At 34.1% G+C, this 21,821-nt stretch overlaps 1 protein-coding gene across 2 annotated transcripts in view; it reads right to left on the bottom strand.

Moving 5' to 3' along the window:
- The window catches only part of DACH1 (dachshund family transcription factor 1), a 449,007-nt gene that overhangs the window by 25,188 nt on the left and 401,998 nt on the right, over nucleotides 1–21,821 (bottom strand). For both annotated transcript variants that reach the window (XM_043478035.1, XM_043478037.1), the window contains 3 exons: nucleotides 15,903–16,050; nucleotides 12,818–12,961; nucleotides 12,254–12,322 (listed from right to left, as the gene is read on the bottom strand). In XM_043478035.1, the coding sequence (XP_043333970.1) occupies nucleotides 12,254–12,322; nucleotides 12,818–12,961; nucleotides 15,903–16,050 (361 nt within the window). The remainder of the gene's footprint in view (nucleotides 1–12,253; nucleotides 12,323–12,817; nucleotides 12,962–15,902; nucleotides 16,051–21,821) is intronic.

The raw sequence follows: 21,821 nt of genomic DNA, 5'->3' as shown, positions 1-21,821 counted from the left end.
AAATAAAACAAAGAGATTTTTTGGCTTCTCTCAGCACAAAATTCCTTTGAAAGATTAATTAATACATGCAAATTATGCAAATTAGACCCATGCAAATATTTTATGAAGACAATTAAGGGAACCATTAATTACTGCTTTTTTTGCTTCAGTGAGATTCATTCATTTAATTTTAATTTCACTTTAACTGTTTTGATGTATAATCTTGCAGCTAAGAACTTTATCTTTCCTGGCGGGTCACTTAAACTTATAAATTTCATCCAGTGAGTGCACAGAAATCTGTAAAGATATTCTCTAGACTATGTTAAGTATCAAGAGAAATTTCTGACACAATGCTCTCCCAGAAACAGGGAAACTGGAAGGGAATGTGAGCTCATTCTTGGACAAGGTTCAACTGCTGGAAAAGCAATTAATTTGCTTTGGCTGTGCTAATATAGGGGAATTAGAAAGTGTGACACAAGACAAATAGAAATAATTAGTTCTCCAAAATGATGTTCTCATTAATATGATTCGAACAGTAGAAATAAAAAACATTATTGTGGCATGTCTGCATTCTGTCCCTAACCATGGGAGGTAGAATAATGCACCATAAGCATTTTTACATTTATAGTCTAAATGATGATGTTTCATTTTGTTTTCTAGAGGAAAATGTACAGCAAAAGCTGTCATATATCTCAAATGTCTAGACATGCACATACTATAAACTGATCACATAATTTCCATCATGGTGTGTTTACATACCAATTCTCAAAATTTTGTTCATAAATTCTGTAGTTTAGTGAACAAACTTTAAAATGAAGGTTCTTTTTCTGTAATTTAAATATTTTTAGACCACTTTTATAACTTTTAAAGTATAAATAACTTTTCTCATAAAATAAAATAAAACATCTGTGCTCTAACTTAAAGAAGCTACTCTGACTATTTGTTGAACATTCTCTTAATTGACCAGGCTACTTTTAATATCAAAGGGTGAATACAAAAAGAGAAAACAGATTTTGTGAATATGAACCACAAATCTATATTACTAAATGGGAACTGTCTCCAGCTTTGGTAGATATTATACACATTTTCTATGAGTACAATCTCCAGTGAGCAAGTTACTTATATAAAGGCCATCATTTTTTTCCCTTGATAATAAAGGTGAAAAGAACTCAAAGTAAAAACTTTTTAAAAATAAATATTCCTTAATTCTGAAGGTGATAATATATTGTCTAAAAGCTAAGATGTCTTGATCATGATGAAAAACCAACTTCTTTTTCTGTCTAGTCATAATCATAAAAAGTATCATTGATAAATATACACATATAATTAAAATGACAGGCTATTTTTCTACCTATCTCTGACACTTCTGTACTGCTGCAGCCAGTCACTGTTATTATAGTACTTTGAAAAGTTGGAATTGGACATAATTCTCACTGGTATTTGTTGAGCTCTTCAATGTTTTCTAAAAACAGATTTTTAAATTAATTTTTCTTTCTTACAAACATAAACTCATTTCATTCATCCTGAAATTCTAGAGTCCCTAAATCTCTTTTGCACATTTACACTGTCCACACAGATGTATGTTGCACCTTCCAAATTAAGATCCTCTGTGATTTTCATTGACACACGATTTAACCACTCTTCCATATCACTAATTATGATGCTAAATCAACATGGATCTAGCATTGATCTTTAGGGCCCCCTGCTAATATCTGACCCAATTTCCATTTATTACTATTCTTTGATTATGGTCTTCAGACAGTATTCAAGCCAAGCCAAAAATGTGTTCATGAACAAGACAATTTAACTCAATTTTTCAATTTTACTCACACTAACAAAATATTACTATACTTTCCATTAATAACTGCTCTGTTTCAATCCATAAAAGCAACTTAGTTGTAGGATGTCCATTTCCTGCCTCTAAACATCCAATTCCAATTCATTTTTCTTGATATTCCGTATATCCCCTGAAATCTCATAGTAACTACCACCTACTACATTACTCTTCTTAGGAAATATAATGTCAAATATACTATATATTATGGCCAGTGATTTGGCTTTCCTTTGCCTAATATTTGGACAACTGAATAGAAATAAAGTTACATCACAATACCTCATTTTATGTCACGGCTCAACCGAAGCATAACATATAAGACTGACACTTATGCTTTTTATTTTTTCTTTCTGTAGCAACCAGGAGTCTAGAAAATTAGCTCTGTGGAAATAACACATTGATAGTAACTTTATGTAAATATAAGTCTAATGAATCACAATTTAATACTATTTTTGGACAATTTCATACTTAATTTCTCACTGTGTCTGCTTTCATATATAATTAGCTTAAATTACATAAAACATTTCCAACAAAATCTATGGGACTCTTAGCATTTGGAGTTTAAGCATATCTACCTATATTCAAAACCAAGATTTACTTTTTAATGTGTCTTAAAGAATAAGAATGTTTATACTGAAATAATAAATTTCAGCATCAAATTATTCTTAAATTTTATAAAATATTAAAACTCATGAGTATTTCTGAGACTTTCTATTTAATCATAATAACTCCTATTGGCTAGTTAAATGAGTAGTTAACAATGACCTACGATAACTGTGGAACATTAGCCTGTTTATTGGTTACTGCTTTCAATCAATATCATCTTTTGTTCAACTTAATCAATGTTGTTTAAATTGGTTAGCTGCACTGAAACAGTACCCAAACCAGAAACCAGTGCCAAGGGTCTAGAAGTAAATTTATTATTGTTTTGTTCATAGTAATAGTTCTAATATTTATTTTTTAGGATAAAGAAGAATAGTTTGAGGCAATCCCTATTGTGATTACACATTTCTAAGTGAATAAACAATAGTCAATATGCATTGCAGGCAGCCCAGAATTCAGTTTTAATCAACTCTTTCCTTTTATTTAATGAAAGCCTCCCTCTTTTAAGCTATGTACAGACATTTTATATATAAAAAAATTAGGTTCAAGTAACAAAAAATATTTCTCATAAATTTTGGCAAACACTTTACTATGGGACTAAATCAACACTGCGCTATAAATAAAGACTGATTTTCTGAAATAAAAAGAAAAGCAAATTATATATTAGAGTAATAATAGCTTCAGTGTTTGTTTACCAGTTGCTAGGCACTATAAATATGTTAACTCATAATAATAAAATTTAATATTAACAGCTAAAACTTAACCATGTACATACTATTCCCCAGTATATGCTAAGTGCTTTACTTGGGTTATTTTATTTAATATGCACAGTAACCCTCTGAGGTTAAGCAATTGCTACAGAGAAAAAATATAGTGGAGCAGAGATTTGAATCTAGACCTGACTCCTAACATTTCTTAATTGGTAGATTCTGTAGCTCTAGCTAGAGAACTTCCAAGCCCACATTAAATTTATGGGTCTTTTTTAAGGATTAGAAATATACATAAGACAATTATGTGAAATCAAATTGAAACAATACATTTGTCAGGGGAGGGTGTAATTTCCTCGGTTCTGCCTCATCACAACAGAAATATGAAGTGACGAACGTTAAAGCCCTTGGACGGACCATGTCTCAGCTCTTGGGCAGGCCATGTTACAGCTCTCAGACAGAGAAGTGTTACAGCTCTGTGTTACAGCTCAGTTTTATTTAGAAAATAAAGGAAAATACATCCTTGAGGCATGAGGGTATGCTAACCCAAAAAACTCGAAAAGAAGAGAGAGAGAAAGAGAGAGAGAGTGAGAAAGAGAGACCCCCAGTCCTTTGGCTCCTCCTCCCCCTGGGCCTGCCCTATGTAAATTGGGCTAGCCAGGAGTGCTCTTTCTTCTACCTGAGGTCCTCACTCCGGTTCTTGGACCTTCCTTCGTTCTATTTTCACAGGCTTTTCCCTTCCTTGTCTTTTAGCCACCACCATTCTGGACTCCTTTTTCCTATTCTAACTGCCTAACACATTCACATAGATTTTTAATATGGTAATTTTAAGTAGGGTTCAACATAGAACACTTACAGTGTAGGATCTTGGGGTACCATTTAGCAACCTCTGTTCAAACACATGGTATAAAAGAGATGAAGAGATTCTTTAAATGTCATATACTAAACTGTATATGGAATTGTGTCTGATTTTGCATTTGTCCTAAGTTCACTGCATGCTAAATTGTATGGATGTAGATACATATTTTAGGTAAATATGATTAATTTCTCCATTTCTTTTATTGTCATTTTAAATGCTTCATTTAGAATGAGATTTTTCTCAGCACGTCTGGAAGTGTCTATAAACATGGTGTAGGCATAAATGACTGATTAAACAGCAAAAAACTGGAAAACAACATTTTTCCCAATTGCACACCATTCCCTAGTTGCTATCAGTAGAATGTTTTGAAGGGTTGAAGCCATTAACAGGCAATGAGCTAACTATCTGCAATGAGCAAACAGGCTTCAAGTGGTTATCCTAGAAAAGACACATGTAAATCTACACTGCAAAGCATGGAGAGAAAGCAAAGACTCTGGGGTCAGAAATCTAAATTTAAATATCAACAACCCCACTAAATCATAGTGCAAAATTGAGAATGTTAATTAGCCATTCTGTGTCTTACCTTTAAATTAGAATATATAGGAAGTCTCAATAAATATGAATTCCTAATCCACCTCACTATTTTAATAAGCAAAAACTCCACATTCTATGTAATATCACTAAATCCAAATGAAAGAAAGTGTATTACTAGGGCATTCAATGTGTGCTGGAACATTTGACTCAACAGAGAAAAATACATATTTCACTAATAAGCTTACCCTACAGCACCAAGGTTTAGGATCTGTAAGTAACTAAACAGATAATGACAACAATAACATATGTTAAAAGAACAACATTTTAACAATCCTAATCTAAAAACAATTGGGAAGAAAACAAGGAATGAGAAAAGCAATTGGACTGTGTTATTTTCCCAACTCCGATTAACTCATGGTGTGCGTGCGCGCGCATGTGCTAAGTCACTTCAGTTGTGTCTGACTATTTGCTAACCTATGGACTATAGCCCACCAGGCTCCTCTGTCCATGGCATTCTCCAGGCACCAATACTGGAGTGGGTTGCCATGCCCACCTTCAAGGGATCTTCCCTACCTAAGGATCTAACCCACATCTCTTCAGTCTCCTGCATTGGCAGGCAGGTTCTTTAGCACTAGCGCCACCTGGGAAGCCTAACTCATGGTGTAATCTTTATCAAATAATGTATCCTTACTAAACCTCAGTTTACTCTGTTGCAAAATGAAGAGATTTAATTTATTTGTAAAGCCCCTTCCCAGTGCTAAGCCAGTAACCTCATACAAGTTTGCTTGGCATTTCATCAGTGCTCAATAAACATTTATTGAATAAATGAATAATTTTTAAATTCAACATGTATCTTCAAATATCTAGGAAGCAGAAAAGAAGATATTAAATTGGAACAAAAACCTTGCTAATGTGAAGGCAAGTCTTTTATGTCCTTTTATTGGAAGAACATTTGGTTTTCTATGATGTGAGATCAGTCAAAAATAGAATAAAAAGCCAAGCAGTTTTGATTATGGACATTGGATGTAAATAAAAGAGATGTACTTTCAAGTGGAGTCAAGATTTTGCAAGCATAACTTGCAGATATACTAACATGTCAGAGGAACTGTGGTCCACATTCCCATTAATTTCAACAATTACTTTTGGGTTTAAAAGGACGAGTTTTTACTTAGAATGAAAAAGAAAGCTGCTACTTTGAAAGTGAACTTTTTAGGCTTTTTGAAAATTTATAAAAGACATAGATAAAAGAGTACTAATTCACAATTCTCCCATGTTATATTCCATGTTTATATATTGAATATCTAAACAATATAAGGAGATTAAACCATTTGAAATTAGAATCAAATCAGAAAAGAAGCATGAGGTTAATGCTTAAAAATCAAAAAAGAGTTATTTAAGAAATGTGATTATGGTACATGAAGTCAAACATAAATTTTAAATGGGTGTAAGTGAATGTTGGGTTTCCTTGGTGGCTCAGACCTTAAAGAATCACCTGCAATGCAGGAAACTCACGTTTGATCCCTGGGTTAGGAAGTTGAGGGATTGGCAACCCACTTCAGTATTCTTGCCTGGAGAATTCCATGGACAGAGGATCCTGGCAGGCTACAGTAGGTAAATATTCACAGAAGCCAAATCTTGAGTCAAATGTGTATGAAGAAAGTAACAGAAATGCAGCCAGGAAGAGCAAGCACATTCTGTTAATTCAGCTATCAACAATGAAAATTCTGCCAGAATTTGTAATTCTGACTTTCTTAGGAAGAATCATATTACCCTTTGCTTCCTCCAATCTCTCCCACCAATGTCAGAAAAATTTCAGAACAATAGGAATACTTGACATTCATCCACAAGATCAAAGGTCCTAACTCACCAGTACATTGCTTCAGGCATTAGCGAGCATCACGATGTGTCAAACATTTGGGCACCATGAATGTGGCACAAACATGTGACACATTGATATGTAAGTGCCAAGCATACCTACAGACACAAGGAGCACAGTGGTGAACAAACCATGCAAGATTCACACTCTGCCTGGCTACCACCCAGAGAAAGGAAGAAGAAAATATTTAAAAAGTGACTACCAATGCACAGCTGTGATTGTGGAGAAGATATGGTAAAAACCTCTGTGAAGAGGGGCAGGGAGAAGCTGCAGGGGTAGATGTGGAGTCTGAAAAGCCTTTCTGTGACTTCTAAGATGAGACTTAAAGGATGAGTAAGTAAAGGCAGGAAAGAGAGAGAAATGCCACTGGAAGGTGGAAAAAAATGTGAGGCTTTCTAGATTAAAAAAAAAAAAATCAATGACAGAAGAACAGAGAGTGAAGGGCAAAAGTCAGCCTTGTGTGTAAAACACAAGGGAGGGAGCCATCAAGCTTCACTTTCCTCGTTGTGTATTAAGGAGGCTATTGGATTGGGCAGTAGAGAGAACCATAGGGAAGGAAAGTAGGAGAAAACAGGTCGGCAGGAGGAAGAGGGTGAAGGATCCTTTAGGTTTTGTGCACTGGACTTTGAGGTCCCTGTGAGACACCCAAATTCCAACTGGATATTATTTGGAACTCTTCAGAGATGTCTGGATTGACTGGAGAGACATTTTATAAACTGTTAAAAGATATAGCTTAAATTATCTAAGTGGAAGCTACTAAAAAATGAGAGACTAGGATTCAGTAGAAGGAACTCATTATAGATTTGGCTGCACACATTGTGTAGATATGCATTCATATGTGTGAGGGACTCAGGATTTGGAGGATATTTATTAACTACTCCAAATAACAGTTATATAAGTATTTATACTTACTCTGTATACTGGGTATATGTATATATATATATATATATATATATATATATATATATACCAGGACTTCCCTGGTAGTTCAGTCAGTAAAGAATCTGCCTGCAGTGTAGGAGACCTGGGTTTAATCCCTGGGTTGGGAAGATCCCCTGGAGAAGGAAATGGCAAACCACTTCAGTATTGTTGCCTGGAAAATCTCATGGACAGAGGAGCCTAGCAGGCTACAGTCCATGGAATCGCAAGAGTAGGACACGACTTAGTGACTAAACCACCATATATATACAGGGCTTTCCTGATAGCTCAGTTGGTAAAGAATCCGCCTGCAATGTGGGAGACCCGGGTTTGAGCCCTGCATTGGGAAGATCCCCTGGAGAAGGGAATAGCTACCCACTCCAGTATTCTGGCCTGGAGAATTCCATGGACTGTATAGTCCATGGGGTTGCAAAGAGTCGGACATGAGTGAGTGACTTTCACTTTCATACATATATCATATATATATCTTACAAAAACCTTTAAAGTAAGATATAATTTTTAGACATCATCACAAATCATGGCATAAAAATCTGTAAGACTCAGGGATGAAAGAGTTAATCACCATAAAATCCAGCTCCTGAAACAAGTTGCTTTTAAATTTAAAATATATATGTATATATATTTTAAAAAAGACAGAGGAACCAGAGATCAAGTTGCCAACATCCATTGGATCATTAAAAAAGCAAGAGAGTTCCAGAAAAACATCTATTTCTGCTTTATTGACTATGCCAAAGCCTTTGACTGTGGGGATCACAATAAACTGTGGAAAATTCTGAAAGAGATGGGAATACCAGACCACCTGACCTGCCTCTTGAGAAACCTGTATGCAGGTCAGGAAGCAACAGTTAGACCTGGACATGGAACAACAGACTGGTTCCAAATAGGAAAAGGAGTACGTCAAGGCTGTATATTGTCACCCTGCTTATTTCACTTATATGCAGAGTACATCATGAGAAATGCTGGGCTGGAGGAAGCACAAGCTGGAATCAAGATTGCCAGGAGAAATATCAATAACCTGAGATATGCAGATGACACCACGCTTATGGCAGAAAGTGAAGAAGAACTAAAGAGCCTCTTGATGAAAGTGAAAGAGGATAGCGAAAAAAATTGGCTTAAAGCTCAACATTCGGAAAACTAAGATCATGGCATCTGGTCCCATCACTTCATGGCAAATAGATGGGGAAACCATGGAAACAGTGGCTGACTTTATTTCTCTGGGCTCCAAAATCACCGCAGATGGTGACTGCAGCCATGAAATTAAAAGACCCTTAGTCATTGGGGGCAGGAGGAGAAGGGGATGACAGAGGATGAGATGGCTTGGATGGCATCACTGACTCGATGGACATGAGTTTGAGTAAACTCCGGGAGTTGGTGATGGACAGGGAGCCCTGGAGTGCTGTGATTCATGGGGGTCGCAAAGAGTGGGACATGACTGACTGACTGAACTGACTGACTGACTCCCTGGAAGGAAACTTATGATCAACCTAGACAGCATATTAAAAAGCAGAGACATTACTTTGTCAACAAAGGTCCGTCTAATCAAGACTATGGTTTTTCCAGTAGTCATGTATGGATGTAAGAGTTGGACTATAAAGAAAACTGAGCACTGAAGAATTGATGCTTTTGAACTGTGGTGTTGGAGAAGACTCTTGAAAGTCCCTTGGACTGCAAGGAAATCCAACCAGTCCATCCTAGGGGAGATCAGTCCTGGGTGTTCATTGGTAGGATGATGTTGAAGCTGAAACTCCAATACTTTGGCCACCTGATGTGAAGAGCTGACTCGTTGGAAAAGACCCTAATGCTGGGAAAGATTGAGGGCAGGAGGAGAAGGGGACGACAGAGGATGAGATGCTTGGATGGCATTACCAATTCAATGGACATGGGTTTGGGTGAACCTCGGGAGTTGGTGATGGACAGGGAGGCCTGGCGTGCTGTGGTTCACGGGGTCGCAGAGTCAGACACGACTGAGTGACTGAACTGAACTGGATATATATATATATATTCATTAAATTTCCACCAGGCTTATGAACTTTGAGTTTAGTTACCAGAAGTATCAGTAATGAAAACTTCATTCCTGTATAGTATAAGCTGATTTACATTACTCATGCAGATAAATAAATTATTGAGAGCCTCTTGCTCAGCAACAGTTTCTAAGTTGCTTTCTGTTTTCCTCTTCCCCACCTCTGTACTTTTACAGAAATGATGCTACTAAATACTAATGAAGTAACATTTATTTGGGGGTAACTGAGTAGTATTTAAGTACCTGACTGCTAGGTGACTTAACTCATGGGCCAAATCTGGCTCATTTATTAACAAAATATTAAAAATGAGTAAGTACATGCCAAGTATAAAGAGATGTCTTTCCTTTTTCATTTGTAATTAAGTTGAGCTTATTTTGGAATGCAGAATAATTTCAATTATGGTTGGATTGGGAGCAAGAAAGAATACCAAGACTCATGACTCCTGGGAAGGGAGCAGGGCTGTGTTCATGTCATTCATGAATTGTGAAGCAACATGTGCTTATAGCTGCCAAAATGTCTGATATAGACCATTTCACAAATTAGCAGTGAGTTCTGGTTCTTTTTCCTTTGCCTTTCCCATTCTTGAACTTAGACTCCTCATTTTACTAAACACAGTCCTTGTTCTTTGATATCTTCTCTGCATCATTAATTTTGCTATTTTGTTAGCTTCTAAATTTATGAATTTAGTTTCCAAGGTTAAAAAAAATGTTTCAAAGGACTAAATGAACTCATTTAGTTGGGTTAAACGAGCAAAAGATGATCTCTTTGCTTTGGTATTTTAAAAGTGTTGGGTAGTGTCAAGTGAGATAACCGATAGTAATTAACATATAGAAACGCAGATTCATCTATGTGTGTTTTTTAGATTACCGTTGAGAAAAATTCACATTATCTAATTAAAATCATTAATATTAAGGTATCTTGCAGAAAACCTTTCATTGAAGTGTATGATTATCAGAAAAATCATTAAATTCAAGTGTAAGTGCACAAAAATTAGAATATTATTGATTATTTATATTAGACTTGAGGAACTCATCTTTTTAACTGAGAAGATGAATGAAATAATTGAAAAAATGTTTCACATTACAATTAAGAAAATGCAATAAATAACCCCATAAAAAACAGTATTTGCTTTAAGTAACTATGTATAATTGTCATTCAAATGTTTCTCCTTTCCTGAGATATAGAGTTGTTTGAGTGGGTTTTCTGTGTTATGTGTAACATTCTGGATGGCAGAAAGAATGCAATTTATGACTAAAAATTTTCTTCAGAGTATAAATAAATCATAATAGAAACTGAAAGTAGTCAAAACTGACCTATACAGCAAGACCTCATCCCATATTGAAATATACATCCGAATATGTGTTTTACAAATTCACATGAAACAATTATAGCCTTACTGATGATCCAAATATTGCTAATAGCAAACTCATGAAATATATATTATGTCAACTTTGCAGAAATGTTTAATTGTTGCCTAATGCCTTCTTGAACTTCCCATGTATATGAAAGAATGTAGTGTCCATACTTTTTCTTGCTTGAATTCTAATCGCCTTGAGAATTCTGTGGATATCAGATAATTTATATATCACATCTCCCAGGAGGCGTATGTGCTTATTTATGTCCAGCACTTTGGACCTTAACTAAGTTAGTGCCTGAGGAGTCCCCAAATACACAGACCATAGCTCTGATAGTTCACACTGGACTTACTGTCCCTGATAAAGAGGACTGGCTTTGTCATTAGTAATTTGTTAACATATGCATGCGATTCTTTACAAAGCAACATAGATCCTTTGAGTTTAATAATATCATAGTCACACATATATGTAATTTTGCTGAAACCCATAATGCTCTAAAAAATGAAATCTTTTCTACAAGATGTCTCGTAATAACATATGGTTCAAACCTTAGGATTTAAAAAATAATTATCATGGTAAAATCAATTAATACACAAAAAACATTCTCCAGGAATGTCTCTAGTTTCTGAGTTTTATGTATTGCATATATGATACTTTACACAATTATATTTCCTTTATAGTAAACTAAGAATGATACTTTTGGAACTGACTGAATAACACGATTAATGTCAAACAGTATCCCCAAAATGAATGAACTTAAAATGCAAAATAAAAGCAATTGGGAGGATTATAGCAGTTAATCATTTTAGGCTTCCCTTTGAAGAAACATTTTCATTTAATGCTCTTTTTACTGTTTAGTATTCATGTTGTTAGATTGAGTTTATTGTCTAGAATAGATGTGAGACTGTAAATGCTACCTTCAGATTTTGTTCTCTCCTAATAGCGTGGTCTTGACAATATACATATTTTGCTTTTCGGAGTGTTTAATAAAACTCCCTTTAGTATTCTCTATATGATTTTGCTCAGCAGATTTGTGTTATTAAAATGTATATAATGGCACAGTCCACTTGGAAAGTCCACATAGGAGCAAACAATCTTATGTATTGTTAGCTTTCACCTGGTTTATTTTACATGTACCTTGCATTAGTTGCCACTAAAACAAAAAGAAGATAATTTCAAATTTTAAGAACTCCCTAGTTAACTCATGATTTTATTGATATAGAATTTACAAAACTTTCATCTATGAGATTGGGCTTCAGACATTCAATAAAACACATTTACTATGTTCAAGATTAAATCATACATTGTTTAAAATTAATTATTCCTTTTTAATTGCATTGTATAAACAGAAGTGACCTGTTAATTTAAAGAAAATCTATCAGCACAAAATGAATTCACTCATATAAACAAGCAAGATGAACTTGACCTTGTTTGAACTTGTTTTGATGTGGCCCAGATGGTAGGCTACATGCTTGAATAGCAGGCTAAAGCAGAGGAAAAACTCATAGAGCAAGATCTAGATTTATAGCCTTTTGCAAATCCCCACCTTGTATTGTCCTTTCGGCATCTGTTCTGCCGCCACTGCGGTCAGCTTCTATCTCTGGGGTCAGAGAGTCTAAAAGCAGAGAAAGGTAAGAGTGAGACACATTTCATTTGATTCCCATTGTCCTTTAAAAAAAAAAGCAACCTGTTACTTTGGTGCTGAATTAAAATTACATAAATCTTTGTCATCTTTTAAAGGTTGAACAAAGACTATAACCATGAGAATTATCAGAAGATTTGAATGGATAAATAATGCAAAATTGTTCAGAAAATGAGACGGGGGGGTTGAGAACTTCTCATATTAATATTTTATTATGTTTCAGTACAGACAGAATTGGTTAAATAGAAAAGCAATGTCATCTCAGATACTGAAGCAACAAAACTGTGGAAGCACCCATGAAATAAAACATTTCCCCCAACACATGTGACTTTTCTTTCCACCATGCTTTCAAAAAGAGCTTAATGAATCACCAGCCATAGAAATACAAACCCACAAACACATTTAAATTGCCTTTTGAGTATTCACAATGAAAGTTAGTTAGCCATGCATAAACACACATCCTCTTACCATTTAAGACCCTGAGACTATCTGTTGAAGCTGCCTGTTTTAGTGTTTGTTCGGCTTGCTCACGCCGTTTTGTCTCAAATTCAAGTGCTTCCTGCAATTTTCTCTTTGCCTTCTTCTCCTTCTTTAGCCTCTTTTGAACTATGGCTAGAAAAGAGTATATATACATTATTATTTTTCAGAATTTTTGCAATGTTCACATTTCCACAAATGGTCTCTATTTTTAAAATAATATTATTTTTCCCCCCTGCTGGACTGCACCTGTCTGTGCAGAGGAAGTTTAAACAAAACAAAACAAAAAAAAGTAGCAATAACCCACTTTTACCTAAAATAAATCTCAGTAAAATGTCCATGAAGGCCAATTTTTGTTTAGCCTTGAACTATTACAAGAATGCCTTTAATTATCATATGTGGAGACAGTTTTAATGGGAAACTAATTTTAATAAATATTTATACTCACTAATAAAAGAAGTCTGATTAAATAAATTTTGTAGTTTAGTCTCTGCCCTTGAATCAGACAAATGCAAAGTAGTCTGAATAGTATAAACCTTTAAGATTAGCCTCTCTTTATGAAACATCAATTTTGAGTAGTAAACGGAGCATTTCCCCTATCTTTACAAAAATGTTATACCAGCAAAATTTTTAATAATTCTTTCTTGAAATTTTAGACAATGTAATAAATACGATTGCATATGTGGAGCTAAATATTATTATTGTTATATATATATAAACAGACATTTTTATGAAATGATTGCAATTTGCTTAGAGATATTAATAATTTCATAGCAGATGTATATCCACTATAATATATTTCAGGAAAGTTACACTTTTAGACTGTAGGAATTTGATGAGTATAAAACTTCACTGCTACTTATATAAAAATGTTGCCTATGATACAAAAAGTTAATTATGATGAATTCTTTTCCTACTGACCAATTTAAGTATTTGTACATAATATGTAATCAATAAATAATAACAAATCTTCTTCACAAATGTATGTTAACTGTACTTTCATACATATAATAATTGATCGTTGCTTTAACTTATACACTATATATAAAGTCACCAATCAACATATAGAAAGCATAAAAGTGTTTTCTTTGAAATAATTTTTTTTCTGGATGGTTGATAAACATTGTGTATATGAATGTGACAGAATTAGTACGAGAAAATCCTTCTGGCAGAATTAAGTCGTAAGTAACCATTCCAAATTTATTGTATATATTACTACAAATTAACAAGCAACATTTTTTACCTAGCATAGTATTCAGTCAAGACATCCAAAAAGGTAATAATGGTTCATGTAAGAGTGTTACTTGGAATTTCCAGTTTCCACAAATCCTATTTTTATAATCAATATTATTAAAATGGCAGACCATTATCTTACAGTTTATTGTTTCTGGTAGCATATATTTACAGAAAATTGTTTTTACATTGAATCAAATCTTATAAGAAAAAACAAAACTGCTTTCAAATAAATGCTAATTCCCTTTATTTAATACTATGAAAATCTTAACAAAGTTACTTGCCTACTCTTTTCCTTTCTAAAGATGATTGCTTATATTGTCTCTTTGAAAAGAAACAGTAGTTGCTGAATTATTTATTTGGATTGTTATTCCCATGGCACTAAAAGCTCAATCCCAGTGCCTTGCCATTGACTATTCTTTGTTTCTTTCTATGGGATTGAAGCAAATGGGGTTGCCATGTTTCTCTCTTCAGGGTAACACATGGCTTCCATTGACACATTCATATAGATCATTATTGATAGTTATTACCTTTAACTTGTTGTTCATAATGAATTAAATGGTAGGTTCATGATGGTGTCTGTGAAACACTTTGTCCTATACCTTTAGTGGTTAAAGGAATAAAACAATGTAAATCTTCCAATGGTTGTAAACCAACACAATTCTGAAAATCTCTCAAGTAACCAAAAGGTTACCTTAAGAATTCAAGGTTCTGTTTTTAAGTCTTGTTTGAAAAAGACTTCTCCAGGTGAGAACAAAATTGCAACATGGCTATCTCATGGAAGATGGTTCCAAAGAAGGAACCCTTTGACCATATTTATTACTCAGAACATATCCCACCATCAACATTTATCTTGTTTTGCTTACTTTAGTAGCTAAATCTATGTGAAGTCACATTGCTTAGAACAGTGCTCTACACCCAGAGTGCCAGCTGCCCACATCAGCCTCATCCTGGGAACTGACTGACTATTGCTTCATAGTAACTAATAAAAAGCCTATTAATTCTGCCAGTTTTGAAAGAAAGAATGATTTTTAAATGACCACGTCACACATTATCAGAGGAAAGTGTGGCGTATTTACAGTGGATACTTATTAAATGAGAGAAAAGGAGCTTCCCTTTTAAACATCGAGGAGAACTTTAGAGTTGAAACAGAGGGGAAGTTGATTGTAAAGACAATACTCTTGGATCTCATACATAAAATAAGCACACAAATATGAATGACCTTCAAAATTATCTAAACATGCACTGTAAAGTGTGTAAAGAGAAGCAGTTCATTGACTGATAATAACGTTATTTTTACCCAATAAAAATTCACATCAGTTTCTACTCTGATGTGTATTTGACCTTGTTGGATGAAAATGAGGCATTCAGAAAGAAAATTATACAAATACTCAACTTTGGTCATTTGTTCAGATATTCATCAGTCTTCCATTTCAGTTGATAAAAATCTCACTAAATCTGCCTCGCTTGAATAATCAGTATTTTTCTAGTTTAGCTTTATGACTTTAGCTCAAGCTTTTCAAAGGGCAATTATGAATGAATATAGAATTTTTCTTCATGGCTGTCATCAGAACTCCTTCTTATCTCAAAATTATGAATTGGTTAAATCTATAAGCAATAAAAATTATGTGATTAATGATATAATGGATATATTTCAGTTTTTTGAAGTACGAAGGGAAGAGAAACCATGTACTTTGAAGGTTAGGCTCAGGATTCAAATCCTGCACTAAATTTTAGCTACAAGTAAAAACAAAAAAGTTACAGTTTCATAGTAAATCACGAAATATTGTTATGTTGAATATTTGATGCTAAGTATTAAACTTGTTTGGAAGTTTAAAAATACCTCTATTCTTTTGTTCCATTGCCAACTGCTTCTCAAGTGTCTCCCTTAGTTCTCTTTCCCTTAAAAAATCCATCTTCAGTTCTGTTTTTTCAAGTTGAACCTGTTTTTCTTGAGCTCTGGCATTATCTATGGCAACTTTCAAGAGCCCCTGTACAAAGAAGGCATTCAGAATTATAATATTTTGGTATGAAGCACAGTTCATTCATTACTTTAACATTTTAAAAGAGAACAGCCCACTTATCAAATACCTTCATTCCTGTTGTGCAGTCACTCTGTACTCACTAAGACAAATAGCAAAAGTAAAGCAAACTTTTTCTAAGTTTAATTAAACTATTTTGGGAAGACAAATATTTTTGGCATGCAGGTTCAATTGCTTCTAATTAGAATATCTAGGTTTAATACTACATGAGGGCAACACATAAGTGTATCTTAAAATTAAATATTGTGAAGAAAATTAGACTGATTTGTTCCATGTGTAATTATCTGACATAGTTTATGTAACCCCATGTGATGTTAGCAATACCCACCTTTCTCTCAAGGCTCATTCTCTACCACTCCCTACTGAGATTATACACAACATGAGCGGCCATTTGTTTCTTAAGACACCAGTTTGTTTCTGTACCAGGCACTTGGCTCTCTATTTCCCTCCTGAATGCTTTTCCTCCCATGTTTTGCATGGTTCACTCCTAAATTCATTTCACCTTTGTTCAATCATCACCGGGGAAAACTCTCTCTTCACAGCTTATCTGGACTAGCCCTCCAAACTCACCTTTTTATTCCCTCCTTAAAATTCTTCATACCCCTTATTATGTAATATTGTCATCTATTATTTGTTTAGTGCCATATTTTGCATCTTCTTCACTGAAATCTAAGTTCTCTGAGGCACAGACATTTTCTCTCATTGGGTACTATGGTTACTAAAACCCAGAGAGTGCCTACTATAGAGTAGATTTCAAAAATTTATTGAATAGAAATTATAATATGGTATATATTTCTTGAGATATATAATATGCATCAGGGATCCAAAACTTCATGGCTTAGTAATGCATTATTTTTTTAAAAATCCATCAAAATGGCTCTAAACAGAGGATAAATTTTAGGGGAATATTTAACAGTATATATAATAATAGTATATGGCAAAATCAAATTATATCTACTTATATAACTGATTATAAAATAATGTATATATAATTTGACTATATGCTATATTAATATATGAGTAATATTCTGAAATTTTCAAAAATGAGATTATGAGAATATATAAACATATGCAAAGCATTCTGCATGTGTTCTCTGATAAGATACATTAGAAAATTATTACTAAAATTATTAGTAAAAATAGGAGCTAAGATTTCAATCTGTCTCAACTCAGCAATTCAAAATACCCTTTTGGAAAAGATGCTTTGCTTTTGTTTGTGAACATCAGCAGCTGAATTTTTCAATTGAAATTAGAAATGAAATGGCAGTTAATGCCAGTTGTAGATATATTGGAGACCCCTTTACCCCTTTGTAGGATACAACATAAGACGTTTGATTCATACATTTCAGTTCCAGCTTGACTTGCTACTGCAATAGGAATGTACCTTGAGCTCAGCCCACCAATTGTCACAAGTCTTTTTAAGTCTCTTTTCAGGCACATATAAGCTATTAGTATTTAATATTTGATATAACTGACTCTGAATTTTCTGGATTAATTTTTGTGATAGGAAAGAAGCTGGCTGGCAGCTCACTTCTCTCTACTCTTTTGTTTTTAACAATAAAACATAGCTGCTAAGGAAACTGCCATCTTAATTCAGCAATATTCCTGTATATGTTTCTTCTTCATCAGGAACAAACAATTAGTAACAAATGAAAGAGATCATTACATCAAGTGCCCTTTTAGATCACCCCAATTAAAACTTTAGTTTAGCTGTATTTTAATTCTAAGATACCAAATTCTAATTTTCTGCTCTGATTGCTCTTGTTGACTTATCTTTGAAAGATGTACTCTCTCTGCAATGTCTAGAGATTATTTAGCAAGATGCCAATGTTGGCACCACTTAATGTGTTGATTGGTTGTATTATCAGTAGCTGTTTAAAATAAATTACTATTAAACTATTATTGTCCTTGGCTGACAAAACACAATATTTTGGTGTTCTTTAAATATGAAACAATCATTATGAATAAACGTGTTGAATAGTGTTACGCTGCAGTTCTAATTTGTGTAATTTTATATTAATATTTGTTGTAAAGTATAAAGTTGCTAAGAACATTTATGTTTATTGTTTCCTTCTGTTACATTGCTGTTAATGTCGCTAATGGTAGTACATTACTTATTCCTGCTGATTATGTCTGAAAAATATTAGCTTTTAGGATCCAATACCCTCTAGGGACTACTTATAAGCTGTATAAAATTAAGTTTCATTTTTAGACTTTAAATCAGTGCACATCAGTAGGAGTCCAGTGTGAACAAAAATCTTCACTAGAGCCAAACTGATACATATGCAAAAAATATGTTATTGTCTGTGACAGCTTTGCTGCAAAAAATACAGAAAACCAATTAAACTTCAATGCAGCAGGGGACTGGGAAAAACAAAAGCAAGTAGTGTTCACAACATCTACAAATCACTGGGACACCATTTTAACCATCAGTGATAACAGTACTATCAGATTTGTGTAACTTCTGTAAATTTTCCAGGTAGATCATATGCAAAAGGTCACACGAAATGCTAGGTCTCATGTGGTCATGCGATATCAAGCAAAATTCTACGATGGCAATGTGATTTAATGTAAAAGAAACAAGGCTTAAAACATAAAATTTGTTCCCAAGGGGAGGTCAGTTCTCATGATGTTGAAGCTGGATTGTAACGATTCGTAAAAAAAAAAAAAAAAAAGGCATTTTAAACTTACTCTGTGACACAGCAGTTATTAAAGATAATGGTTATTTGACCTCAGATTTCTTTTCTATATGCAGACATAATGCTTGTCATAATACAGAAATATTTTTGCTTTCTAAAGTACTATGCCATGTAAACAAATTTCTATCATTTTTCAGGGAATGAGTTTACAAACTATATATATATATATATATATATAAAGGATACATTAATCTAGCAATATGTCAACTATTTCTCTTGCCTAGGAAGTATAAATATCTGTCTGTATAGGAGACTTTAAGTAATATTGACATGACAGAAGCATTTCTTAATTTACTAGTTAGACCCTAGAGGAAGAAAAGCTTACTTGGTACATATTTGTATTTTGTACAAATTTTAGAATTAGATAACATGTACATTTCCATGAGTATCATTTAAACTCAGGTGACAAAATTTGCAGTAAATTTGCTGTTTCTAATGAGACTAAATAAGGAAATGACAACCCAGTATTCTTGCCTGGGAAATCCCATGGACAGAGGAGCCTGGCAGGCTGTAGTCCATGGGATCACATGGACTCTAGTATTCTTGCTTAGAAAAATCCCATGGAAAGAGAGGACTGGCAGACTGTCGTCCGTGGGGTAGCAAAAGAGGTGGACACTATTGAGCAACAAAACAATAACAACAAGCCTAGTTGGAGGAGATTTTTAGCCATTATCTACTCTAGCTTAAACCTTTCAAAGACAAGAAAACCAAGGTACAGAAGGAGGAGGTGACTTGTCTAAGGTCCCAAATGAGTAAGTTGACTAAGCCTAGATCAGAGCTACCCTGAGGTTTTTGGTTTTTCTTTTTTTCTTTGTTTGGTGTTTCATTCCAAAAAAAAAAAGAATAGTGTGCCTTGAAGTTAGGAACTTTAAATAATATGACAGAACAGTATCAACTAAAACATTTTTGCCACTCTTGTGACAAAAGATACTATACTTGGTTTACTGTTACGGTTACTATACTTCAGAGCTGATTAATGATGAATTCTCCATCAAAAGCACTTCTAGGTATCCTGTACTGGATACTGGTATCTAGAGATGCTACGAGTGGAACTTCCTAAATGATAAGAACAACAGAGGTGAAATGGGTCTTCTGTTATTCATAATAAACTCCTTGCAACTACACATGAGTTTCTGTTAATAAGTTGACTTTTGGCAAGTCCCTAAAGGATGGATGAGATTCAGAGAACTTTTGAATTGGTCAGTGTATGGAGGTACAGGGTGGGTGACGTGTGAGGGAACGGAAGCTCTATGCCTCTTTCCAAATACATTGCCCTATACATTTCTTCCACCTGTTTCTGAATTGTATTGGACAATTCACCCGCTCCTTCTGGACCTTGGTTTATAATCTTTTATAATACACCAGGTACATAAGTAACACTTTTTCCTAAGTTCTATGAGCTGCTTTAACAAATTAATTGGCAGGCATGGTGGGACCCTCCAGTCCGTAGCTGGTTGGTCACAAGCACAGGTTACAACCTGGACTTAACAATTGGCAGTGAAAGTGGGGGCAGGAAGCAGGTTTGTGAGGCTGAACTCCTAACCTATGAGATCCAGTGCTATCTCTAAGCAGATCATGCCTGAAATGGGATAAAATGTAGGGCCCCCAGCTTAGGTCGCAGAATTGCTTGGTATGGGAAAAACTCAGACATTGGTGCATTAGAAGTGTCAGAATTTAAGTAGTGTTAGAGTAGAGGAAACTCAAAGGAGTATATTTCCTGCACAAGGACATATTAAGATTATTCAGCAAATATTGTTGTTTAGTTGCTAAGTCATGCCCTACTTTTTGGGGACCCAATGGAATGTAACCCACCAGGCTCCTCTGTCCATGGGATTTTCCAGCAAGCATACTGGAGTGGGTTGCCATTTCCTTCTCCATAGTATCTTCCTGACCCAGGGATGGAACCTGCATCTCCTGTATTGGTAAGGGAATTCTTTACCACTGAGTCATCAGGGAAGTCCTTAGTAAAATTAGTTTTACTATTAATATTAGTATTGTTGTTGTATATGATATAAATTAGTAAATATGATACAGAGTCCAGATTTTTAAGAGATTAATGCCACTCTCTTCATTACAGTAAACTGAGTTTAAAATATTGGCTATGTTTTACTGTTTTTTTCCACAATCTCTTTTCACAAAATTGGTAATGGGACACACAGGAGAAGATATACCATGATTAAAGATAAAAAGATATAATATAAAAACCAATGTATTTGATGTTAGTCTACCCATATTTTGAAGTCAATGTCTTATTTTATTATCTTTTGAAAAGTTTCTTTCTAATTCTTTAATCAGTCAGAGAAGATTAGTAACTATATAACTAATACATATTTTTATAAATAAAATACATATTAATAATGCAAATAAAAATTATTCATTTCTTTGAAATGTATAAAACATATTACTGGTCATGACATTGAAACATAAAGACTGGAATATGTATAATCAGAATATTTTGGTCCAATTATTTTTCATTGTCTTCCATTAAATACAGAAGTAAAGAATGCTTCTTAAATACCACAATCAGAATATGTTTATTTGCCAGGCCATAGTGAACCAATCTGAGTCTGCCATTCATTGTGGTTTTAACATCCCTTTTATTTTCCTTGTTTGTTTAATACTTCCACATAGACAAACCAGAGTGAACCAAACATCTATCCTACTCCCCTTATGGTATATCCTCAGTGCTAATATCACCCCTCACTAAATTTTATATTCTCTACCTTATTTTTCTTTTCTACTTTTTATTTATTTAACTATCCTTTCAAATAATTTTTGTAAATAGGGTAATAAACAGTATAACATATTTATTCCTGGTCTTATGTGTGAATATATCCCAGTTATGATTTACAGCTTGAAAGCTCAGATTGAGAATACTGGGTAAAATTCTCCCTTCAGTTTGTTCAAATGATAATCAATGATTGAAGGTGTCACACCCAGTAAATTGATACTAAAATTCTACTTTCCTCACCTAAAATCTCATAGGGAGTTGTCTATGAACACGTTTGATTAAGGAAACCA

The sequence above is a fragment of the Cervus canadensis genome, chromosome 9, assembly GCF_019320065.1.
Source record: "Cervus canadensis isolate Bull #8, Minnesota chromosome 9, ASM1932006v1, whole genome shotgun sequence".
NCBI lineage: Eukaryota > Metazoa > Chordata > Mammalia > Artiodactyla > Cervidae > Cervus > Cervus canadensis.
The sequence above is the reverse complement of the archived record's forward strand: the minus strand, read 5'-3'. Positions and strand labels throughout refer to the sequence as shown.